Genomic DNA, 25,980 nt, shown 5'->3' on the forward strand with positions numbered 1-25,980 from the left:
AACAGATTCCACTGCAGAATGGAGAAGGAGAGCCATGAGGCAGCCAGCACTTAAGGTCACCGTGAAACTCTTCTGGATAGGAATTAGTGACTGAAGCAGAAAGGCTCTCATTATTCATCCTGCAAAGTATCCAGTATCATGTACAAACTAATTCTTGAATCCAAATACTCTCCCAACAAAAATAGTTCAGCAAGCAGCACAGAAGTGGCACGAAGGCAATCATGACACATGTTTTCCAAGCTCCAAGGCCCATTCCCTGTTGTTAATCTTTAGTTTAGTTAGTTACTTTGATTTAGAGAGCAGCCCATCAAAAGGAGAAAAGCAAACTTCAATTTTCAAAACAATACATTTGAAAAGTTGCAGGCTATTTTTGCCTTAAGATTTAGATGCCCACCACGAACATAATGGGCATAATTATATTTCAAAGAAGTGTGTTCCTGATGAAAAAAAAAAAAAACAACTGAGAGTTTTACAATCAAGGCTTAATTTTATTACCTAAAAATCCAGCTTCTACAACATAGTGCAATTAGGAAGATCAGATGCAGCTCACATATGAACATCTTTGAACTTGTATTGAAATTCTTTTACGATTTTCATTTCATTGAAAGAGAATACGGACATCCTCAGAGAGTCCAAGTAACTACTCTGATAAGTTAAAGCATTAAAAGAAACTCAGAATCAGACCTCAAAATTTCCCGTTTGCCTTTATAGTCTCTTTTACTTACAGTCTCTTTCACTACAAATCAGGCTGGTCATACTTGGGAAAGAGGACGGCCACGTATCGGGACATAAGATCTAGCTGGAACTCTATTTAGAAGGATACTCTCATGAACAAAGACAAGCTTGCTCTGTCCCAACTGCACTGCTCTCACAGTAGCTGTCTTCACCTCCAGACCACTGGAGGTGGTCAGATCCACCAGGTGCAATGACTTGGTCACAAAGGTGAAGCTCATAATGTTCAAGGGGAAGTTCTAATTCTGCAAAAAGGTCACTTTACAAATTACAGGAATCTGATAATTGTCTACAGGAAGGAGAACTTGCCCAGAGACTAAAACTCATGGATTCTTGCTAGCTTACATAGTAAACCCAAACTTCCTTTCCCTTCACATATGAAGACAACAAGAAGCATTTCTTCCTCAGGAGGAAGAGTTACAAATTTGGAATTATAGCAGGAGAGCTCATCTCACAAGTAATACCTTCAATGTCCAGTGCTCTCACAGCCACCTCCAGGGGATAATCATCCACACAGACAGAGTTCTCGAGTTGCAGAGAAAATTTCAATATCAACAATGACAACGCAACCGAGTAAATGGCCTGTCACTACAAGAGAACAAGTAATCCTTAATTCAGCACCTACAAGCTCATACTGGCTTCAAAAACTCATGAAAAGCTAGTACTAGCAAAAATAATAAAGAACAAATAGGTGGCTTCCCATCCTACAGAGCCTGAATAATATGCCATCACAAAACAGTTTTTTCAACAGAATAATTAAATTGCTCTTCTTCCTAAAAGTTTACATCCAGGCATACAATTCTCTGCTCTATGAATTTTTACTTTTCTACCTATCATGTTCCTCAGCCGTCACAACACTGCTTAGCTTTATGGCTTGCGAAGACTGAGCAGACACTAAAGCTTTTTGGGAACAAATGGCACCGTTCTCATAAATGGGCTCAGTGGTGACTATATTATAACATGAGCAAAACATGAAAGAAAGACAGGAAGATGTTTTTCCTCCACTCACAGGTGTATCTTTAAATGGTCTTAAAAACGGTGGCTGAGTGTTTAAATAAATGCAGGTTTATATTGTCATTAAAACATTCCCTTTTTTAGTATTTATTCCTGTAACAGCCTGCTTCAGTGCATTCATCTCAGCACTGGGTAGAGCTCACTCACAACAGCTCACAGATAGAGTTCCAAAGTTATGTAGGCCAACAGTTGATGGTGCCTCTTCTACAAGTTTTGATGCTGACACCAGCCAATAATAAGAGCCCAGAAAACAACCCGACCCTGCTCTGACTACACAAACTGGTGTCCCACAGCTAAGCACAAGCAGACAGGACAACATCCCCTCAGCCACCCCCTCCCTGTCAGATCGCAGAGGCCCCTCATACTTCATACTATGGCACTTTTAAACAAGGCGAGAGCCTTCTGACTCACAAGCACACAGCACTGCCATTCCCACCACCCCACAGGAAGACCCTGAGCTCAGGGTTTGGGTTTTTCTTCAGGACAGCCCCTTGTGCTCTCCAAACCTTTCTCTAGCGCAGGAAAACAAGCCCCTGACCCCTTCTCCATACATCCTGCCTTACCCCCTTCTTTCTCCAGCCCTGTTACCAGAGGGTTCCCACCCCCTCGACATTCCCCACAGCCTTTTTTTCTTTCCTCAACACCACTCCTTTTTTTCACCAGAAGCAATAGCCCTTCCTTTCCCACAGCACCACCTGCTCACCAGGAGTGACAGTCTGCTTCGGCCTCCAGCTCAAGTGGAACCCAGAGCACTCAGATGAAGGGCAGCAACACTTTGGGCACATTTAGAACCACAGAATTGTCTAGGTTGGAAGGGACATTTCAGATCATTGAGTCCAACCATCAACCTAACACTGCCAATACCACCACTGAATCACGTCCCTCAGCACCACATCTGCCAGTCTTTCAAACACCTCCAGGGATGGGGACTCCACCACTGCCCTGGGCAGCCTGTTCCAGTGGTTGACAACCCTTTCAGTGAAGAAATTTCTCCTAATATCCATCCTAAACCTCCTCTGGTGCGACTTCAGGCCATTTTGTCCTGTCCCATCACCTGTTTCTGGGGAGCAGAGACTGACCGCCCCTCGCTACTCCCTCCTTTCAGGGAGCTGTAGAGAGCGAGAAGGTCTCCCCTCATCCTCCTTTTCTCCAGGCTGAACACCCCCAGTTTCCTCAGCTGCTCCTCACAGGACTTGTGCTCCAGACCCCTCACCAGCTTCGTTCCCCTTCTCTGGACACGCTCCAGCACCTCAGTGTCTTTCTTGTCATGAGGGGCCCAAAACGACACAGTATTTATGGTGGGGAACCACCAGTGCCGAGTACAGGGAGATGATCACTGCCCCAGTCCTGCTGGCCACACTTGCTGACACAAGCCAGGATGCTGTTGGCCTTCTTGGCCACCTGGGCACGCTGCTGGCTCATATTCAGCTGGCTGTCAACCAACACCCCCAGGTCCTTTCCACCGGGCAGCTTTCCAGCCACTCTGCCCGAGGCCTGTAGCATCCACGGGGTTGTGCAGGACCCAGCACTCGGCCTTGCTGCACCTCATACCACCGGCCTGGGCCCATCGATCCAGCCTGTCCAGACCCCTCTGTAGAGCCATCCAACTCTCAAGCAGGGTAGGGTTTTGCGTAAAGGGGAAGATGGGCACCTCCGAGAGCCGGAGGCAGAGGAGCGCAGGCAGCCGGGCCCGCCCCACCCCGTCACACCGGAGCCACAATGGCGCCGCCGCCACAGCGCCCTTGCCGCGCGCCACCGCCCTGCGCATGCGCGACTCGCCCACGCCCACCCCAGTGCGCCCCCCGCGCAGGCGCACTGCCGCCTACCGGGCAGCGGCGGGGGCGGCCAGAGCACTGGGCAGCCGCCCCGCGGGAAGGCAGCGGCTTCCTCCCGAAGGGCTGAGGTAAAAGAGGGAGGACTCACCTCCCCCACAGGCCCACTTTTAGGCTCTGGGCCCGGGAAGAAGTAGGCAAGCCTGGCGTTACCTCACTCCCGCTCCCCCCCCTCCCCGTGAGGGACGAGCACAGCCCCCCCCCCCGCCTCATCCCCCACAGGCCCAGAGCGAGCGGCTCGCACCCAGTAAAGCTCTGCAGCCGGACAGCAGCCTGGAGGGATCGGTTTTTATTTCAAAAGACAGTAAGACAATTTTTTTCAATTTAGTATCAAAACACTTGATAAGGTTCTTTTCTCCAGATTGGCCCCTAAAACCGCTACAACCAAGCAGCATGCTCGAGCACAAGCTACACGCCACGAGCTTGACACGTCTCCACACTCACGCCTCACAACAACTACACGTCAGCAATGCACAGCAAGATGGCTTGTACCTTATTAAGACACTAAGAGCACTCCTGGCCAGGAGGGAAGGCCTCAGTTCCCTCCCTCAGGGTAGGCAAAAAAAAACTTCCCCAAGAAAAAACAAGGCTGTTGTACTTAAGCTGTTATGTGTAACCCAGCAATGAGCGATAAAGCTTGGTGCGTCAGCACTTAGTGAAGGCAAATTGAACGCCTGTGTAGCGATGGGTTAGAGGGGCCGTGGCTTCTCTAAGCCTACCAGGAAAGGAAGTGGCCAACAGTGGTGGGGGTGGGAAGGGAAACAAACCCTGTGAAGGTTTAATTGTTCAGATAACAGGCTTGGCTTTTTTTTTTTTTTTTTAAAAAAAAAAAAGTCTCCTTTTGCCCAAGTTGCTTCTCCACAACACAGAGAGTTACCTTAAAGCTGAGAAACTCAACTGATCTTTTGGCAAACAGCTCCTGGAAAGGAAGTTTTCCCAACAGGCTTCCATCCCTAGCCTGGCTACTCTGATTCAGCGGCCCACAGCCAGGAACCGTCACACCCTCCTTCCTCCCCTGCCAAATCAGGGTGGTCCAGAGCTGATTAACAGAAGGTTAAGACCAAATTTTAAAGCCAAGAGCTTTGAAGTGTGGCTCACCAGCCTCAGAGTTATTTGGAATGTTTACAATGGTTGCTACAAAAAAAGGTAGTTACAAAATGTATACATCTCAAACATGCTCCCCAAACATTATTGCATTGTTCATTTCCCTTAATAATGCTGTTTGAAGCTCTGCCCAACCTGATGGCCTTTAACCCTGAGGCGAAGAAGATTTGCGTTTGGTCAAGTTGGCAACAGAAAGTAAACTCTGGTCCCCAAGGGTTAGAGGTCAGCAGCGGCTGGGCTGGCCCCCCCAGGCATCATGTGGCAGAGGCAGTGGCAGGGATCCATTACATCTCGTTCAGGTCTAGCAGGGTCTGGTCCAGCATTCTTTGCGTGCAGAGATGCTCCTCTTTGGTGGATTTCAGTTTATCTGGCAAGGAAGCAAGAGTCAGAGTTACTAGTCAGCTTCAGACAACCGAGAAACCTTCGCTAAAGAAAGCTTGCGCTAGCCCCTTCCCAGCACGCTGCCGCAGCAAGTCCTCAGACCGGGGGTGCCTGGCTGGGTGCAGCTAGAAGCTCTGAAGTTACCTGGCTCATTTGTAGCCCTTGCCTCTCGCATTGCTGGTGCTCCCAGTCGGCACGGTCACGATGTACTTTTAGGCAGTGCTCTAGGCAGTGTTTTGCATGCAGGTGCCTCTGACCGTAGCTAGCTTTCCCCAGGGCTTCAACACTTCCAGACAGCAGACCCCCGTGGCCCAGCAAGCCACCCAAGAGCAACGCAGAGGTAAACACACACTTAAAAAATCACCCCCTGGAATTGCAGCTGGTTGTGCCCCCACCTTCCCCCCCCTCCCTCCAGCACAGGACAGAGATGCCAAGCTGGTCACCAAGACCGTAACTACCTAGCAGCAGGGAGCAGACAACCATGCCTCAAGGACAGCAGGGAAGAGGCTGTTTTCAGTGAAGAGCAGGCAGGGAGCAAATAAGAGCAAGGGTGCTGCAACTCTGCCCAAGACTACAGGCAGCTGCCCAGTCAATTCTCACATGTTCCTTAAGCCAGGAGGAGAGCTCAGATCAGCAACTAGCGCTCTAGGTAGGCTTTATTCCAAAGGTGAGCCCACCCACATCACTGAAGATATCCACACGCTGGGACACTGGACAGACAGGCTGTAGAAAGACGTCCTTTAGGTACAGGCAGTTTCTCAAAGCCGCTCCTCAACCTCCCCAGGGTCACAAACTGCGCACAGAGCAAGAAGCAGCCTTCCTAGAGCACTAGCAACTGCAGCGTTTAAAGATTTCCTGCAAGCACTCAAAACACAGCTTCACACTGTGGATTTTGGGACGTGCTTTCAAGATGTCCATGAGTTTTCCCAACCAGTTCTGGGGCTCTGCAGCTGCACTGGGGCCAGCACCCAGGAATGACCACTTCCCCCAAACCTTCTAGGTTAGGGCTCAACTATATAGGAAAGTACTACAGGTGTGCAGTGGTTACAGACCATGAGGTCAGTCATTTATTGTTAGAAGCCATCATTCCATGCAGCAGGAAATCCTATAGTCATTCAGCTAACAGTAAGTTAAGTCGTAGCACTCAACAGGCATCTACTAGCAGACACAAGCCTAACTTCACCCCATCCCTCTCTTGGTGGTTGCAGCTATTCTGGTTCCATGGAGGAGCCAGGCAGGACGCCCTGGACAAGGCAACAAGGCTGCTCAAAAAACAGCCAAGTCTGAGGGTTACTTCACCAAGAATAGAGGTTACCTTTATAAAAACAAAAAAAAAAAACCCAACTCTTAAATAAATTAGAGGATAAATTCAAGTGCCCCATTAAATAGCAGCAATTGCACAAAATTTGCAAGTCTGCCAGTCTTAAGAATGATCAGATTTCACTGTGGTCCACAGCATTGGTGGTCGCAATAAACTTGCTTAATGGCATTAGTGGGCCCCCTTCTCAGTCACACAGATCATGCAGCGTTAACTTCAGCTCATTAGAGAGCAGGCGGTTTTTCTCAAGCTGGCTGTACAGGCGCTCTGCAGCAGCAACAGGATTAGGGGAAACAAGGGGAAGAGAGAAAAAGAGAGAAAGGGAAGGTTAGTAGAGTACCAAGATGAGCACATCAAATAAGCTGTCTCCATAACACGTGCCTCTGAGGATCAAGTCTAGGCTATTACACAGATGAAGTCAGGGAGAACACAGGTTTGCCTTACTCTAACTTGTGTTTCAGCTCAGGAAGATCACAGAGGAAGCCAAGTGCAGGCAGAAATGGAAGTGCTGCCAAGGGCTTGCGAAGGCAAAGAAAGGAAGAGGAGAACACCAGAAGAGGAGCCTTCAGGCTGAGCTGTACTCGGGTAAGGAGAGAGACTTGGAATCTACTTTAAGGCTGTGGAGCACTTTGCAGAAAGAAGGCATCCCACCACAGCTGAACCAGAAGCACCTTCCAGAGTGGGTGCTCTGGAAGCCCACAGCAGTGGGCTTTAACAGTAGGACAGGGACATCAGAAGAACTGAGAATGACAGCACCTCATACCTGACCTGGAGGACACTCCTCCAAGGACATGCCTTTATGCCACACTAACAACCCACCACACGAGCACTGAAGGCAGTATCTGCTTCAGGTACAGGGCAGAGGAAGTTCCGGAGCACAAGCTCCTATTTCATGTCTGCCCCAGAACAACAAAATGAGCAGGGCACAAACCACCACGGCAGCTGACAGCCTTCACCTCCCACCCAGTCCCTGTCCTTACAGCCTTGCAGGACTCTAGCGGCCACACTTGTCCCCAAGGCTGGTAACAAGCACAGGTGCTCATCAGCCACTCCAGGGAAAGGGAGAACCATTCTGATCATCTCGCAGGACAGGTCACCTCTCGGGGCTGGATGGCCCCTGTCCCGCTATGCAGCCTGTCAGCCACAACCAGCCACCACAGAGAACCAATTCAGCATCTACCTCTGTCCACCTACACAAGGGCTGTCAGGCTGGGGGGGGACCCTGCCCAATTCCTGCATTTGGGGGAATTCCAGGCAGTGAAAAATCCTCATACGACAGCTTCCAGCCTGGCAGAACTAATCATCACAAACTGTAGCAATATGCACAGTAAGCTGCCTCCACCTGATGGGTGAGCATAAAGCACAGCAATTAGAATCACAGAATTGTCTAGGTTGGAAGAGACTTTTAAGATCGAGTCCAACCATCAACCTAACACTGTCAATACCACCACTAAGCCATGTCCCGCAGCACTACGTCTATCCGTCTTTTAAATACCTCCAGGGATAGTGATTCCACCACTTCCCTGGGAAGCCTGTTCCAACACTTGACAACCCTTTCGGTGAAGAACTTTCTCCTAATATCCATCCTAAACCTCCTCTGGTGTAACTTGAGGCCATTTCCTCTTGTCCTATCGCCTGTTCCTTGCGAGAAGACACTGACACACACACACTCCCCCCACACACTACAACCTCCTTTCAGGTAGTTGTAGAGAGCAAGAAGGTCTCCCCTCAGCCTCCTGTTCTCCAGGCTGAACACCTCTGGTTCCCTCAGCCGCTCCTTGTACAACTTGTGCTCCAGACCCCTCACCAGCTCCATTTCCTTTCTCTGAACATGCTCCAGAATCTCTGTGTCTTTCCTGTAGTGTGGGGCCCAAAACTAGATACAGTATTCAAGGTGGGATTCTTGCTGGCCTTTGGTACCTTCTCAAATCCTCGTACTACAAGGTCCCTAGGAATCTATGGCACCCCCTGAAGGGTATCTACACCATTCCTCGTTGCTTTCAACTTAGGAATATTTTGCTCTTGAACAAGACCTGGCCAGGTAAGATTCAGGACACTGAGTCAAGCTGTTCACACGGAGCAGCCAAAGCATGTACCCTCTCTGCAGAGGGTCTCAGCTCAGACCCTCCAGCGTGACAGCCGCACACAAGGTGGGAAACTCACCCTCACCCAGCTGCCCTCAGCTCCTCTCAGCCCTCAGCACCTGCCCTAGCTGCACCTCACTCTGCAGGACAGAGGGTAGTAATGCTGATTGATTGTCCCATCTTTAAAGCCACTGAGGGACCAAGCAGCAGCCAGAGAAGCCAACAATTTCTGTCCCACTGCAATTTAACTAGAAGTTGTGGGAAGTTGTTGTATGGGGGACGGGTACAGCCCATCCTGGCCTACACCAGAGCCTCCTTTGCACATCAGCTACCACTGCTGCTAGTGACTCACAGTCTGGCCTCCAAGCTGGTTCTGAGCAGGTAGGCTGGGCATCCTGATGCCAGTCTCCAGCCCAAGGCGATTAGAGCTGGTCCTGGGTCTCCAGAGTGGTAGAGGATGGGAGTGAATTGCTGTCAGAAGTACCAGTGACGGCAGGGTTGTGCAACAGCTCACAGCTTTCAAGCAAGCATTATGGCTTGTGGTCAGGGACCTGATGATCCACTCACACGAGGGAGCAGACTGAAGTAATTAGCATGACCCTTCTCATGCCCAGGTCTGCTGGGGCTAGCTCCAGTGATCGTTTGGCCTGCTCCCTTCTCCACCCAGCCCGCAGGGCAGCCTTACCAGCCATCCTTGCAACCTGGGGAGCTCCAGGACTTGTGCCTCCTGGTCAGCTAATCTGCATTTGTAGCACTCCTGAGTCAACAGCCCAGCTCACAGTAACCAGCCTGCACAAGCCTAGCAATCCAGTCAGACCAGAAGCCTCTCAAAACCTCCCAGGGCAGAAGTTGCATCACCCACCCATCCATCCATCCACCACCCAGCATGGAGTTCCATCAGGATGAGCAGGAAAAGGGCCTGCCACAGCCCAGCCTTCGATAAGATCGCTTGCAACACCGCTGTGCAACAGCGGAGCCACCAGCTCCCCACAGTGCAAGTCCGTAATAAACCCATAGCTGACAGAACCTCCCCGTGAGGAGAGAAGCCGTTTCACAAGGGCAGGGTGCCACCTCCCACCTGGTAAGAGCTGGCAACTGAACACTGGGCTGGAAGCCTCCACACACTCAGACACTTGCGACAGAAGCCCCGTCCCTCCCACAGGATCTAGACCCCTTTTTGGTTTGGTTTACTGAGGAGTTATAGGTTCTTGCTTTGTGCTTACAGGGCACAGCGTTATTGCCACATGCCCCAGGAGAGTCAGACCATCATCTGCCAGAGCTTTCCAAGCTACTACCCTTTGAAATTCCTTGTGGGAATGCTCCCTCCTTCCTCACCCAGACCTGGCAGAGAAGGGATGGCCCTGACACAGAAGACAGTGAGAACAGGCTGGGGCAGTTCAGCGTGTCTGGACTATCTTTACTGCTAGTGCCATTTGTGCAGAAAATGGAGTGACACAAACCTGAGGAAACCACGGGAGATGTCCCATTTCATCAAAACTCTGTTCGTGAAGGGCTCTTCGGGCACTGTGGCAGATGAACCAATCCAGAAAGGAAAAGATATTTGACAAGCCACCACGAGGCAGCACATACAGTTACAAGAGGCTGATCAGTGTTTATGATACCAGAACGACTAGCAACAGACTCAGACCAGCGGTGACGCACGTCAAGTGTTTGCAGCCTGCCACCAGCTGCAGTGCTCAGTGTACAGCTCCGTGCCACACTCCCAGGAGGATCCTGTCACCCTCAGCCCCTGCATGGGGAGGGGAGGACTCTGCAAAACACAGTTCCTTGGCTTGGACACCCACAACCCTGCTGCGGTGCATTCTTATTCCTGAAGCAGGGGCCATACACACACACACACACACCCCCGCCCAGGCACAGGCAGCACCTCACACCCAACCAGTCCCATCCAACTGGAAAACAGCCAGAGCTCACTTGATATTTATTAGCTTTCACACCCCAACAGTGACCTAGTGACTATCAGGTGTGGTGACTTCCCACTGCAAGCCAGCATTTGGAAACCAAGGCCGGTGAACACTACAGAGCAGGCAGTGTGAGGAGTGTCTTCAGCCAGGCTGAAGCAGGCACAGCTCGAGGACTTTGTGCTACAAACCCCAGCCTCCTGTTTGACCCTACAGAGCATGCTGCGTGCCAAGGCACCATTTGCAGAGCTGCAATTCACATCTGTGAGCCAATAAGACACCCAAAGGGAAAAATCCAGTGCGTTAATGAAGTCTGTGTATTCCACCAAGGGTGATGAGGGTTACACTGGTTTGAAGGCAACGTTGAAACAGTTACTCTAAAGCAGCAAGTGGTCACTAGAAACCCATTTCTCAAAAGCACCAGCCGTTCCATTCAATTTATACAAGAGTTGTTTTCCTTAAAAAAAGGTGACATCATGCTCAAGCAAGAGGCAAGAGAAATACAAAAGGAGCTTTATGGCTCTACACAAGATATGCAGATGAGAACAACATACTCCCAGCTACACCCAGACATTGAAAGGGCAGCCCCTCAGAGCACAGCAGTGTCTGGCACATCGGGTCAAAACAGAGGGAGCTTTGTTTAGGAGCAAGTGCAGCATAACTGGGGGGCTGCTGCTGCTGCTGTGAAGCTTCAGTGTCTTTACAGCACTCGTTCCCAGGGATGCCCTGTGCACAGTAACTGGAAAAAGGTACTGGAATTGAGAGTGAGATGACGAGAGCATGAATGCAGGGTGCAGATGCAGAACAAGCCACCAAGCAGAGAGGCAAATCCAAAGTGGAGTTTGGAATCACAAGACTTATCTGTGTGAGATAGAAGGAGACACTAATTTTAAGAGAAGTTTAAGTGTTTGTGCACAGCAAACTTTGCTTAGGGAGCTTTCGGATGCTAGCGTTAAGGCTCTTCCTCTGCAGCGCAAGTACTTGGCCTCTCCTTGGTTAGTGGTAAGAACCGTGCGGAGCAGCTGTTAGTAGAACCCACCACAACTCCCAACAAAAAGCCGAGTAGCAAAGTTGCAGAAACATACAAATTCAGCTACTTCCACAGATCAGTTCATGATCCAGCCCATCTCAAGCCTGTTATGGCAATTCCTAAGGAATCCACTCGAGCGCTATCCACAGCCTCTTCCAGGAGGAATCCCGAGACCGTGGCCCACTGGCTCCAGCAGGCAACTAAGCCACATTACCTTAGGAAGTCTTTCCCAGTGGGACTGGGAATTGCACTCAGAGTTCAAGTCAGAACCCTTTCAGGCCAGCACAGCACTTAGTGTTACACATGCAGATCACAAGGACCTAGAGTTAGAGTACAGCATGCTGCAAGGAAGCCTCCACAATCCTCGAGGCAGAGATCTGTAGAAGTAACCTAGACAACAGAGTGCTATTGATTCTCCAACTATGAAAATCACAGCAAACCAAGCAAGCTCTGGCGGTCTAGCCTGCTGAAGCGAGAGGCAAACACCAGCCAGCTCATATTTACATGGAAGTCATGTCATTCAGGGCGTGGTCCAGTTCCTCACTAATTGCTTTGTACTTCAGTTTCTGGGCATAGAGCTCATCTAGAAAAGGTTTAGGAGGAGAACAAAAGGGAAACAATGAGGGAAGGCAGAGTTCTTCCAACACCCTGGGGCAGGAAAAGCAGTATGGGGTTCATGAACAGAAGAAAACTAAGATGTGGAACCATCACGACTATGTCTTAGTTCCTGACAATGAACTTAGTTCCGACAGCCTGAGGACAGTCTGACCAGCAAGTGCCTTCCAGGATTACAAGCCAGCTCCAAGGGGAGCAGAGCCAAAAACTCAAACCACACCAGCTTGTGAGAACAAGCTGCCCAGCTAGGTCAGCAAGAACCACGGACAGGAGGAGTAGCAGGGAAGGGCAACTCCATCCACTCTGGGAGAATCTTGTTACACCTAAGGAAGGCACAGATCAATTGAGGTGCTTTGTTCTCACCTTCAGTCTCAGTACAAAAACCTGCATGAGAGAAGTCAATAATGTAATAGTCCTGGGCATCAGAGGGAATTCCCATTGTGTAGTACACAGCTAGGCAGTGTGAGCCGAACAGACAGGCTATATCTGTATTCTCCATCAGATAATGGAGCAGACAAGCAGATCTCCCACCTTCAGGGAAGGAGGCAGTCCTGAAACTCAAACTGATGCACTCCCTGAGCACCGCACAGAGCTGGCACAGACTTCTCCCAGCTCTGGCTGTCTAGGTGCAGTACAGCTGGTAGTGTTGTTAACGGCTCCACAGAACCCAGAGAACTTTGTCAGCTGTCATAAACTAGGTTGCTTCAGCAGCAAGGCTGGAGACCAGAGCCAACTCTTGATCAACGTGTTTCAAGGGGAGCATGCAGGGATTTGGCGGAGTTTTTGCAGTTCCCAATAAAAGCTTGCTCTGGATCATGAGGTGCCTCAGATTGCTGCTTGGCAGCAGTTCTGGAACAGCTCAGCTGACACCATTGCTATTTCTAGATAAAAAAAAAGTCTCCTGAGTGACTCCAAATGGTAGGATGTGTTGTTGAATCTCCAAGACCTGGCACTAAAAGACCAGAAGGGTACATGCTGTGGTCAAGGCAGGAAGCCTGTAAGAATTTTGGTTTACCAGCACCCCCACTCCAGCTACAGCTATCCACAGAAGAATCCAGCCACAGCCCCAGATTTAAGGGAGGCAGTTGGAACCTTCTCTTTCCACAACTTGGGAAAAGGTAGGATTCTGCAACAGCTGGCCTCAAGAGTGCTCCTCAAGCACTGTGAAACTAGGGACAGGAGGAGGAAAGGAACCCATCCTTGGCACAGTCTGACTACCACACTCCGTGGATGGGACTTCTGGTAATTTAATCTTGAACCAAGACCGATACTGGTCCTAAGTCTTCATGGGGGCTGTTTCAAGACCCACTGACTACTGTGGTTGACTTGCAACAACACTGTCTGCAGCAGACAGCCACATGCACAAGATTCCGCACACAAGTATGTTATTGTAACCAACTCCTGTTGAGTTCAGGCATTTTTTCCTACGCCACTCCTTAAACTGGGCTAGGTTGGAGCATAGGAATCCACTTACGTTCCTGAGGACATCACAACCAAGACACACCAGCTGCACTATCTGTCACTATCCATCAGATACGGCAAGGTGTTTGGATCAAGAGCTTGAGGCCTGCCACAGCACAGCCAGGGAACTATTTTCAGAGTAGATATATGGGGCATGACTCTTGAGCCCAGAGGCACCAAGCCTCACCTCAGAAGCCAAGTTAGGTCATGATCCAAGTACCGAGGAGCAGAGCAGCGTCTCCACTCTCCAGCTACCTGGGAGACAACCTTCCTCAGCTCCCCACTCCTCAGCACATATTCTTTGGCTTCCCATCCCCAGAATGTACCTTCCAAATCATCAATTGTCTTCTCCAGCTTGGCTACAGACCGCTCAGCAAATTCAGCACGGGTCTCCGCCTGCCAGACAGAAGCGAGCCAGTTAGTATGACAGCTTTGGGATACAGCTAAGGACAACAGAGGCGTCAGCCTGAGGACACGAAGTCTCCTACCCAATCAAGCTGAAGCCAGCTTACCCAGCTGAGCCATCCCAACATGGTCACTCACCTCTTTGAGTTTATCAGTCAGGATCTTGATCTCCTCTTCATATTTATCCTCTTTCTGAGAGTACTGTGGAAAAGGAGAGGAGTCAGCAATCAGCAGCCTCAGGTATCTCCCACTCCAGAGAGCCCACAGCTACAGAGGGAGACTTAAACTCCTCACTGCAGTGCACGTGCCCACAGAAACTTCCAATTGGGAGTTGTTCACACCCCTACCCTAGTCCAACAGAACTGGGTCCGGCAGCAAGTCCCACATCATGCACATAACACAAACTCGGGCACAGAAGAATTCTCATCCCAGCAGCATAAATATCTTGGCTGATCGAGTCCTGCCCCAAGGCAGGGAAGGGCAGCCAGACTTCCCGCACTCCTGGCTTCTACAGTCAACATGAGCCCTGCACTGAAATCCGTTAGCTCTCCCAGGAGAGCAAGCACAGCTCTCCTTGCTTGCTTAAGGTTGCTGTTGCATTGTTTCCATCCCAGTGGGTGCTCTGCTGTCACACACCCTCCTAGACAAATCTTTCTGGCCCTTGGACAAGCAGCCCTACCTTCTCAGCCTGAGCCTCAAGAGACTTGAGATTGTTGGTGACATTCTTCAGCTCTTCTTCCAGCTCGGAACATTTACTGTGGGGTTTCGTAAAGAAAACGGGGCGGGGGGAAAGGAAAAGAAGAAGTGGGAGGGAAAGACAGGAGACACAAGAAGTGAATCCACGTGCAGGGAAGACCACCAAGTTTGTTAGGAGACGGTCTGCAATCAGACTGGATGGGACCCTGCTTTCAGGCACTTGTGCGGAAAGCAAGTTCCCTTCCCGCCTCCAAGTTCATATTTTCAGTATTCTGCCAGCACACGTGCAAGGCACTGAGCTGAGCAGCTGAGACATGGACACAGATTTCTGCTGGACCTGGAGTCTTCAGGTAGAAACTGCATGTTTAGTTTGCTGTAAGGAGGGAAGCTGTTCTGACGGACAGATGGACAGCCACCACCAGACAGGAATATTTACGGGCAGAGAGGACAGAACATTTGAGGAGACAGAAAGACACAGTTAAGCTGAGGGAAGGAGCGCAGCAAGAAGACCACAAGAGTTCTGGTTTAATGGTTTGAGAAGGGAAAGGTTAGTACCTTTTCTTCGGCAACAGACAGACACTTCAAGTTCTGGTCCATCACTCTGATCTGCTCCTGCAGCTCCCGGCAACGACTGTTAGTGACGGTCACACGATGGCACAAGCCAGGTGGGGGCAAGGGTCAAAAGGAGCACCAATAACACAATACCACAGAGCAAAAAAGGGGTAGGGGAAAAACACAAAAAAGTCATGGTCACGACATGCATGTCTGGGCAGGAAGCACAGTGCTACTGCTGCGTACACACTAACTTTGTTAGACAAGGCCCAGAGTACAGGAAGGCCCTGACCAGCTCGAGCATCCAGACACGCGAAAGGAGCCAAAACACCACAATTTGTGTGTCTTCTCCAAGCAAAGGAAGTCCAGCTTGCTGCTCAGCAGTGCAGAAGCCTGTAGTGATTACTGCAAATATTTTTAAGAGGCCAGAGACCAACCTCATCCACAGTTCTGACCTTGGACATCCCACATGTCACTTCAGCTCCTGGCTCGGGAGGCCTCTGCCACTTTAGGACAACTGCTGTACATTCACATGCCCCATAGCAACATGTAAGGATCCAGTGACCATACATACAAAGCAGTGCTGGTGAATACTGAGGGGAGAAGGATTCTCTGGCCTTGCTAAATAGAGAGTCCCTCCATGCAAAGAGGCAGAACATCTCTACAAGGCAGATCGTGTCACAAACTCTGCATCCTCAGTGGATCTAATCCTGTTCTGAGCAGGAAAGTGCTTCCAACTCTTTCATCTAAGGCTCTAATCCCACCCTGTGCTTCAGGCCTTGTGTAACAAGGTTAAAAATGCTGTGTTAGTTCCCATGCAAAGGTAGACATGCCAGTTACATGCGAGCAGATTACTCACGACTCTGCAAGCTCAGCTCTCTCTTCAGTACGCTCCAGATCTCCTTCTATAATCACCAGTTTCCGAGCAACCTGGAAGGAAGAAATGGAGTTAAAAGGAAGGTAGGCTGTGCAAGACAGTAAAGGGAATGCCTGCAGGAGTCACTAGAGCTGCCAGAGTCTTTTGGCTAAGGGGAACACTGATGTAGCTCTGCTGAGAGCCAAGCTCTCCCCTTAGACTTGCTGAGGAAAGCCCTGCCAGCAGGAAGAGGAGCTGCCTCTCCTGGGCAGGGTCAGCTGGACCAAAGCGTCCAAAGGTCTCACCTCCTCATACTTCCTGTCTGCCTCCTCTGCAATGTGCTTGGCTTCCTTGAGCTGGATCTCCTGCAGTTCCATCTTTTCCTCATCCTTCAGGGCTCTGTTTTCAATGACTTTCATGCCTCTGCCCAAAAGAAAGCACAGGGAGGGGAGATGCATAAAACAGTCCTGTACAAGCCAGCAGTGTAATGCATTTCAGAGCATTAACAGTGCTCCCCCGGGACCACATTGCTTCCTTATGAGCTGCAACACCTCTTGAGTGCAGAGCGTAGCACAGGAAGGGAGTCACTGCTGAACTGATGCAAATACAGCAACCTCGATTGCTCAGAATTAACTGTTCCTCGGAGCATTACTCCAGCAGCATATTGGGCCCCTGGACCAAGAGAAATGTGGTGCTGCCGAGAAGAACAAGCGAGGCTGTCTTAGCGTCTCCACACAGCTGAGTCAAGCACTTTCCAAGCTGGAATGCAGGAAGAGCCAAGTCCATCTTTATGGCAGGAGATCAGCTGGGTCAGGCTGTTCACTACAGTGTGTGCACTGATGAAGCACATCAGCCAACTGGAAGTGGACCACTCCCCTCTGAATCACACTGCCAGGTCAGAGGACGTCTGCCAGAAGGCAGGATGCTGGCAGAGGCAGTGGGAAGAGAGGCTTCCCCACCAGCAGCCACCTTTACGAGTCAACAGTGTCCCAGACCCCACTTATTCCTCCTCCTTTGGAGGCGGGGATGCATGGTAGCACACAGGACTTACTCGCTCCTTAGCCTCAGGTTCAAGGCCAACAGCATTATTTCAGTTGTTCTGTGTAAGCGGGTAACAACTCCCACATCCAGCCTTGATGTGGTATCTACTTCCCACCCTCCAGGAAGCCCAAGAGGTTCATGGCACCGGGTCCTCAGTCAGGAACAAGTCCGAGACATTTGACAGAATAAGAGCAGCAGCCCTTGCTCACCTTTCGCTTTCATCTGCAGCCTTCTCTGCCTCTTCCAGCTTCTGCAGAGCTGTGGCAAGGCGCTCCTGGGCTCGGTCTAACTCCTCCTCTACCAGCTGAATACGGCGGTTCAAAGATGCCACTTCTGCCTCAGCCTAGAGGGAGCAGATAAGGGTGACTCAGTCTGTGGCAGGTTTAGCAGTTAGTGCAAGGCAGCTCAGGTCTTCAGGTCAGCAGTAGCACACAGGAAGCCAAAACAAAGCAGGGTGCTTTATCCACTTTCTTACAGAGGCTGCACTCCCATACACTTGCACACACGTTAAGCATAGCAACATTTCACACAAACGCGCTTTGTCCGTGCAGCAGTCATCCTGCAGGTTCCCCGCCTGTCAGCTTGAGCTGACGTGACAGTTTAAGCCATAAACGCTAAGTAGATGACTTACGCTAATGGGTCTTCTCTGCAGCTGCTGTAATCCTGCCAGGCCATCAATCACAGGCCTATTTATCCACCACACCAGAGCTCTGTGACAGCTACCATTTAGCACAAAGTCAGTTTACTCATGTCATCCGGACACGAGCGTTACTTGAAACAAGCCCTCTCATCAGCAACGTGAGAAAGATTAACAGGTTCAGAGGGCTGCCAAGCTGCATCAGGGCACTGGTAGGCATGGCTTTCTACAGCATTGCCCTGACCTGGCGCAGCAGCGGGACTCAACCGATCACCGCAGTGCCCACAACCCCAGCAGCTCAAGCCCCATAGAGCCAGCTGTGCTCCAGGCTTCCTCCCTCCCAGCGATTCAACTAATAGTCCAGAGAAAGAGCAAAAGCCTCATCCAGTCTTGAGACAGGTTGAGGAGGCTGTTCCCCAGTAACAGCCACATGCAGACAGCCACCTTGGTTCAGTCATACATGCCAGGAGCCGGTGAAATTGCCGAGAGCCTGCAGGCGCTGCGCATTTGCCAGAAGCGTGACCACAAAAGTGACCGAAGCTTTAATGAATCAGCAGAGATCAGAAGCCACACACCCCCAGCGAGGCCTGTTACAGCAGCACTGCTATCAACCACAAGGCATCTGCTTACAGCCCAGTCTGTGTCAACCCCAACCAGAGCCTGGGGGCAAGCCTAGATGCTTTGGGGACACTTATGCCCCACGTAAGCCACCCCAGGGAAACCCATCAGCCTGCTCTCCAGCAGGAGTACTGCGCTGGTACAAAGACAGACAGGGCTGCAGGCATTTCAGGGCAGCACTGTGATCTTCTACAGAGACCCGCGCACATGCCAGGCATATATGAAATACCCCAGCTCCTTGTAACAAAGCAGCCTGCAAGGACATGCTGCTTCTAACCATGCCCAAGGAGGGAGGAGCAGAGAGATGAAAGAAGCCAGTGTTAGAGCAGGGCCTGACAAAAATCATGCTCAGTTCCCGGGAGAAGCTGTCCGAGCTCTTCCCCCCCAGTTGGCAGCAAGGCGCTTGGCACCCCTATCCCCCCCCCCAGCCTGTTTGAAGAGCAGGTTGTGAGAACACAAGTTGAAGAGGAGCTCCCATGCCGGCACACCCTGCTTTTCACCAGGGAAACATGCAACACTTTGATGCTCAAAGGTGGCAGCACTGCAGCAGGCTGTCCCAGAGCCACCCCCGCCAGCACGTTCCTCCAGAGGAGGAAGTGGTCTGCTCGAAGAGGAACAAAATGATACATTAAACAGAACTGGAAGGTGACTGCTTGACACAAGTCTTCTGCCTATTAAAGAGGCAACGAGCTGTCAAGGTCGAGAGCCTTCCCTTCTCCTTCTCCCAGGGGATGGAGACACACCAGTGCAGCAGGCATCCGCTTCCTGACCCCCTGAACCACGTCACTTAACCCTGACTTCCTGCAGGCAGTGCTTAACCCTCCCCCAAAACCCACCCTTGCTTTTAAAGAACTGCCTCTCTCCCTCTACAGAAGGGTCCTTACACCCCCCTTTCTGCTTCTCCTCACTGGATACAGTCAGGCTTCCCTGGAGCACAGGGGTGACACTTCCAGGCAGCCCTACTGCTGAGGAGCATGTTCTCCTTACTCTGTGCTTCCTTCAGGAAGGCAGCCCTGAGTCAGGGAGCTACCAGAAGCCCTGCAAGCCAAGGGCAGAGCTCGCCTCAGCCTTCGAGGCTCACCATCGCTTTCCCAGGCCACAGAGATCTAACAGGGACATTCCTCAGGACCCAAGAGCCAGACCACAGGGCAAGTACAAGACGCCAGTACACTGGGAGCACTGGTTCTCTCTTGCCAGTAGTGAGGCTCCAGCGAGCTGAGAGAAACACGGACGTTCCCATGACAACACTATCGCAAGAGAATTCCTTATGTGGCTGCAAAGACAGAGCCCAGCTGAGGTCTGGGAGTGGCCTCGTCCCACTGCACGGCAGGAGCGTCTGCCACCAGCCTCCGCAGCAAAGCCCGGTCAGTCCCACAGCCGAAGCACCATGCTGCTCCTCACGGCCATCCCGCCTGGGCACTGGGGGTGGGAAAGCCTCAGCTTTACGTTTTAAACAGAACCAGCAGCAAAGTCGCTGTGCAAATTTGCAGAGAGTCACACTCAGATCCAAGCCAGTCGCCTGCGATGACCTGCCCTGTGTCGCCCCATCCACGTCCCCACGATGACACCAGGCTTGCCTGCCTCCCCGGCCCGACAGAGCTGCGAGAGCAGGCACTCGCCCGGTCAGAATCGGCCGTGGCTGCTCCCTTCTTCCCTCCCTGCAATCCCAGTCCAGTCGAGTCCAGTCCCTGCCTGTCCCCAACACGCTCTCACAAGGCTGCCGGTCCTGGGGGCAGCGGAGATCGCTGCTCGCCGGGATTTCGGCGGGATGCGGATGGAGCCCAGGAGTTTTCCCACTGGGGCTCCTGCGCTGGCAGCACCAGGAGTGAGATCACTTCCATTTTATCAGCACATGCCAAGGCTGCTCACACCTTTGTGCTTGCAACACTGGGCCAGACAAGATGGCCGGGTTCCTCCCCTTCCTCCGGCAGCTCCGAGCCAGCAGACGACCGAGGGACCCTTCCCGACAGCCCCGGGCCGCCCCACCAACCGCTTTCAGCTCGGGAGACCGGTAACGAGGAAAGAAAGACCCGCCGGCTCCCCCCAAGTCCAGTCACTCCCCAGCGCCGGCCGAGGCACCGCGGCTGGGGTCCGGGGGACTCCGATGAGAGCCACCGCCGCCCCCACAGGGCACACGGCGGAGGAGGAAACGACCCCCCCCCCGGGGCCAGCGGGCCCCACGACAGCGGGGCACTGCTGCGAGCGAACACCGGGGCCGGGATCCCCCGGTTGCTCCGGGCTTGGGCGATCCTCAGCACCGCCACGTCCGCGGCTCTACCCTGGCTAAACATCCCCGGGGGCCGCCGATGGGATACCCCGTCTCCCGTAGCCGCCTCACGGCACGGCCCGGCCCACGGCACCGGCGGTACCTGCTCGCGGTTGCGGCGCTCGGCCTCCACCTCCCGCTGCAGGCGGTCGGCCCGTTCCTCGGCGTCATCCGCCTGCTGCTGCAACACCTGGATCTTGCGCTTCACCGCCTCGATGGTGGTGGCCCCCGCCATCCTCCTCTTCTTCGTCTCCTCCCTACCCTGCCCGGCCCTACCCGCCGCTCCGCTCCTCTCCGCGCCCCGCCGGCCCCGCCCTGAAATACCGGAACCCGCCGCCCAGCTCCCACCGCCCGGGAAGTGACGTCACTTCCGCCCCCCTCCCGCCCGCGTTGCCATGGAAACGGGGAGCTGCAACCCGGCTGCGCGGCGGTGGGGCCTGGGGACAGCGGGACGGCTCGGGCGGGAGGGGGCACACTGCCCCTTGTGGGTATGGGGACATGGGCACCTGCCCCATGTGGGTATGGGGACACCCAGACCTGCCCCATGGGGGTATGGGGACACTGAGAAGTCCCCCACGTGGGTATGGGGACATGGGGACACCGAGACCTGTCCCACTGGGGCCTAAGGGCAGTGGGACCTACCCCACGTGTGTATGGGGACACCAGGACCTGCCCCATGTGGGTATGGGGACACCGAGACCTGCCCCACATGGGTATGAGGACACGGGGACTTGTCCCACAGAGGCCCAGGGACACGGGAACCTGCCCCATGTGGGTATGGGGCCACCAGGACCTGCCCCACGGGGGTATGGGGACACCAAGACCTGCTCCACATGGGTATGGGGACACCAGGACCTGCTCCACATGGGTATGGGGACACCGGGACCTGTCCCATGGGAGCCTGGGGACACTGGGACCTGTTGCACCAGGGTCTGGGGACGCCAGGACCTGCCCCATGTGGATATGACAACACCGGGACCTGCCCCATGCAGGTGGGGGGACACTGCGACCTGCCCCACAGGGGATGCACGCACCTCTCGGCCCCCACCGTGCCCCATGTGGCCCCCCCACCCTGCGGGACCTGTGACCAGGCAGCTGTGTGGCCCCAGGAGCACCATGGGGCTGGGGAGCACCATGGGGCTGGGGCCACCCTGTCCCTCAGTGCCACGGGCCTCACATGGGCACAGCTGGGCTGCAGCGGTGCCACGTTCTTGGGGGCTGAGCTCACATACTGCCTCCCCCACCTGCTCCCGCCCCAGTGAGCCCTGGCATCCATCAGGGCCGAGACTCCGCAGTCCTGCCGCAGGTCACGCTCCCCTCCTCCCTCCCTGGGGACAGGGCTCTGGCGCTCGCTGGCACACCAAGCCGTGGTGCAGAGCGCTGCTGCCATGCTCCCGCTCCACCGCCGTGCCCCAAAACCCACCGTTGTGACAGCTTTAGCCATTGCTAAAACTCGTTAGGGCAGAAAATGCTGCCGAGTGGCGTTCCTCTGTGCCACGAGGGTCACCGAGCCCCCTGAGAGCTCAATAAAAACCTAACCGAGACCAGTCACTGCCCTCATTCATCTCACTGCCTGTTTGGCAGCACATGAATAAAAGGAAAGGGGCACCGGGCTGCTGCCCCTGTGCCACTTCCTAAAACCCTCAGCAGTGGGGCAGGTACATGTCCCAGGGGAGCGCTGGCACACGCTCGGCCGGCTGAATGGCCTGGCAGGTCCCCCGGAGATGAGCTGGCCACCAAAAGGGCCCGACTCTGCGTGCACTCGCCAGCTGGATGGAGCCGGGATGCAGCTCTGAGTGTCCAACCTTCCGGGCTCCGAAATCCCTCCACTTCCCTGAGCCAGGGTGAAACTGGGGGAGCCCCAGAGCCACCCTGGGGGGTGGCAGCTGGAAAAAGGGGGGCTCTTAATGAACAGAAAGGGATTAACGAGATGCGGAGCAAGTGGGGATGTGGTCCTCAGTGCTGTGGGGTGACAGCGGGGAGAGAGTCTGAAAATGCCAGGGAGGAAATAAGGGCGTGAGGGAGGGAAAGGGATCCCCAGAGCTCTGCAAGGCCATGGTTGGCATATGCCGACTGCAGGCGCAGGGCAGGCGCTGCCAGCACACTCAGCCGGGGCTGGGAGAGGAAGCCATGAGCAAAGCCACAGGGCTGACAAACTGCCCAGGGCTCGGGGAGGGCTCGGCAGTTTCTGGTTACACCCTGGCCCCCGGCTCGGAGCCAGGATGTGGCAGCGAGAGCCAGCCCAGGCACCGTGTCAAGGGCTTGGGGTGCTTCCCCACAGCCCAGCGTCAGCGGTGTAGCCGAAGGGGAAGACTCCTGGCTCCGGGCTGGACGTCAGAGCTGGGCCCATTGAGGGAGAGGAGCTGGGTCTTTCTTCCAGCTCCTGCAGGAGGCAAGATCTGCATCTCCCGGATGCTCAGCCTCTGAGACATCATGGCCTCACGGGGTGACAGCCCCTCTGGCTGCGATGAGCGGAGCCAAACTCCATGCCACGTGATGGCTAGGAAAGCGGCCGGACGGCGAAACCCTGCACCGCTCGCGCCATTGTTTTCCTGGAAACAGCGGCCAACAATAGCCGGGCTGTGCAGTTGTCACGCTGCCCACGCAGCCTCCGCCTACCCGGGGAGAAGAGGGCTCCCCCCTCCTCTGGAGCTCAGCTCCTCCGACAGCAGCAGTGACACAGAGCTTCCTGGCGACATGCGTGGACCCCACGTCCCGCACTCGAGGGGCTGCTTGCTGCTGCTGTGGCTCTGCCCCCATCTCGATGTCCCCGTGCCCTGCTTCGCGGAGCCTGGCTGCCCGTCCATCTCCATCCCGGCACATCCCTGCCCATGAAGAAGCTGTGACTGGCCCCTGCCACCATCCCTCTATCCCCTGCGTGGCTGTGAGTGACCCCCCAGGATGTGTCCTTCCCAGGGTCACTCTCTGCACCACTTTGCCAGGAGTGCACCAAGCCTGACGGGGACCTTCCTCTGTCCCCAAGGCCACATGGAAGGGCTGCAGTCCCACCAGGAGGGTGAAAAGGGGAGGGCAGCCAACCCAGCTCCCACCCTGCACCCCATACGTACATCTGCCGCCTTCTTCTCTGCCAACTCCAGCTTCTCCTGGGCATCTTTCAGGGCCTCAGAGTATTTGTCCAGCTCATCCTCTGTCCCTTTTAGCTTCTTCTGCATAGCAGCGAGCTCGTCCTCCAGCTGGAAGGGCAGCAGCAGTCACCGTGGGTGGATGCCCCTCTGGACCCCCGCACGGCGGGAGAGCCCTGCCCACCCCATCCCAGGCTCAGCTCTGCCCCACGGCATGCCTCCCGCCCCTGGCCCCACTGTGGGTCAGCTCTGCCCCACAGTGTCCATACCTGTCCCAACATGCCACCAGCTGGCATGGGCTGAGCCCTGGGCAGCCCTTGGGATGCCCCACAGCGTCGTGGCACGGTCCCTGAGATGTGGGACAGTGGCAGGTCTCACACCCCACACCCTTGTTCCCTCTGCCAGAGTCTGTTGGGTCTGGGCTCAGCATGGTCCATGCCCCCCAAAATTCCCAGGCTGGGGATTTCTGCCGCCTGCCCTACCTGCTTGCTCCGCTCCTCCGCCTGCTTCTGCTCAGCCTCCGCCTGCTCTGCCCGATCCAGGGCATTCTCCTTGTCCAGCTTCAGCATCTGCATCTTCTTCTTGATGGCCTCCATCCTCGGTGGGTTGCGGGCACCGGCAGCGGGGCAGCGGGACGGGCAAGGGCAGGCAGGGTGGCAGTGCTGCCTGACGCCCCGCTGCCCGGTTTATCAACTCTGCCCTGCTCGCCAGTGCAGGGGCTTTGCCTTTCTTGGGCCGAGCCGCCTCCCCACCTTCCCAAAAAGTCTGTGCATGGGACCTATTGTCTGCCCTGAGGGGATCCGGGTGACCACAGCCTTATTTGGGCTCCTGAGGACAGCTGGGCCGGTTATAAAAAGCAGCGGCAGGTCTGCAAGCAAGGGGTCCAGCATTGTCCTGCCGCCTGCCCCCCCTTTGCAATGGGACACCCTGGCCAGCATCATGGGGACACCGTGCTCCCACCCAGCACTCCCTCGAGACACGCTCGGGACATTGACCCAGGTCCTTGCAGCACCACCAGCGAAGCCAGTTTGCAGCCCACCGGGATGTTTTGGTGGCCCCCAGGCTGACATTTACCCGTTCCCGGGGGCGGTGTGGAAAAGGGCGAGCTCAGCCCGGTGCTATTTTAAGAGCAGGGGCTTAGCAGCAGCCCCTGACCCAAATTGTTTGGCTCAGTGGGGTGCAGCAGGGGGTAGCCGAGCCCAAGAGCCAGGGAAGAAAAACCTGGGAGCCGGCTGAGCCCCGAGCCTGGCTCTGGCCATGCTGGTGCTTGGCAGCGAGGCAGAAGATGCTGTTGGCAGCTGGAGGAGCAAATTCCCCAGGCGCAGGGAGGAATTCTCAGGGAGAGTGGCAGCACTTCCTACGCTGCCGGGGGATTAGCAGCCTCCTCGCGCCAGCCCCAACGTCCCCAGCGCTGGCCCCTGAGCCAGGTCAGGATCTCCCACGGTGGGAGACCCACTGCTCCCCTCCAGGGACAGATTTTGGGGGCTGAGGGGGTCAATAACAAGGAACCCAGGAGATGAAGACTGACCCCAGCGGCAGCTCCCTGGCTCCCCGGGCAGGACGCCAGGAGGGACGGTGCTCACAAAGGGCCCCAAGTAGCCGCTACACCTCCATGCACTGGGAGCCATAAATAACGCCATGCACCGGGGCGGCGGAGCCAGCGGTGGGCACGGGGCCACGCGCCTTTGTCCTGGGATCATCCCAGGCGTGAGCAGGGGGGACAGGTGGTGAGCGCTGACCCCGCCGCCATCCCAAACCTCCGCCGGGCCCTGGGAATGGCAGCTCCTGGCTCCCTCTCCCCGGCCCCGTGGAGGCAGGCGCGCGGTGCGGGGCAGACGGGGTTTATTGCAGCAGCGAGAGGGCAGGCAGGGGGTGCGGGAAGGGTCGTGGAGGGACCCCGCCGCGCTCCCCCCTGCCCGCAGGAGGGTGCAGGCAGCATCTCGCCTGGTCGGCGCTGGGCGTCCCTGGCGCTGTAAGAATATGTTTGATATTTAGTTGGTTTTCCAATAAAACAACCTAATATCAAACATATCAGACAGAGGCAGGGGCAGGCAGAGGTGGACGGGACCTGAGGCTCAGTTCCCTGCAAGAGAAAGAGAGAAGGAGAGGCAGAGAGCCGGGGGGGGGAGTGTCACTCCCTGATGGTTGCCCAGGCAGGACCCCCCGGCGCTGCCTGGGTGTCTGAAGCCCGCCTGGGCGTCTACACCAGCATCAGGATGCTCTCGGATCCAGTACCTGAGCGGGACGCATCCTGCAGCGGGGATGAAGCCAGAGCAGAGCAGCGCGGGCACAGTGTCCCGGTACGGCACGGCATACCATGGCACAGCACGGCA

At 54.4% G+C, this 25,980-nt stretch overlaps 1 protein-coding gene across 12 annotated transcripts; it reads right to left on the minus strand.

Annotated features, from left to right (window-relative positions):
• Nucleotides 1–3,846: 3,846 nt before the first annotated feature.
• On the minus strand, nucleotides 3,847–24,243 carry TPM3 (tropomyosin 3; the record flags this gene model as incomplete). 12 transcript variants are annotated; one of them, XM_082496292.1, is made up of 12 exons in its annotated part: nucleotides 3,847–5,049; nucleotides 5,664–5,786; nucleotides 9,926–9,989; nucleotides 11,922–12,000; nucleotides 13,820–13,889; nucleotides 14,037–14,099; nucleotides 14,578–14,653; nucleotides 16,006–16,076; nucleotides 16,308–16,425; nucleotides 17,253–17,386; nucleotides 23,633–23,758; nucleotides 24,130–24,243. In XM_082496292.1, the coding sequence occupies 11 exons, from the start codon at nucleotides 24,241–24,243 to the stop codon at nucleotides 5,709–5,711; spliced, it is 993 nt and encodes a 330-aa protein (XP_082352418.1). The 12 variants fall into 12 exon arrangements, with proteins under 12 accessions (XP_082352418.1, XP_082352422.1, XP_082352423.1 ...); XM_082496296.1 differs by lacking the exons at nucleotides 23,633–23,758; nucleotides 24,130–24,243 and adding an exon at nucleotides 20,668–20,844; XM_082496297.1 differs by lacking the exons at nucleotides 14,578–14,653; nucleotides 23,633–23,758; nucleotides 24,130–24,243 and adding exons at nucleotides 15,150–15,225; nucleotides 20,668–20,844.
• Nucleotides 24,244–25,980: the final 1,737 nt, after the last annotated feature.

This window comes from Vanellus vanellus (assembly GCF_965231255.1).
Source record: "Vanellus vanellus genome assembly, chromosome: 27".
In the NCBI taxonomy this organism is placed as follows: Eukaryota; Metazoa; Chordata; class Aves; order Charadriiformes; family Charadriidae; genus Vanellus; species Vanellus vanellus.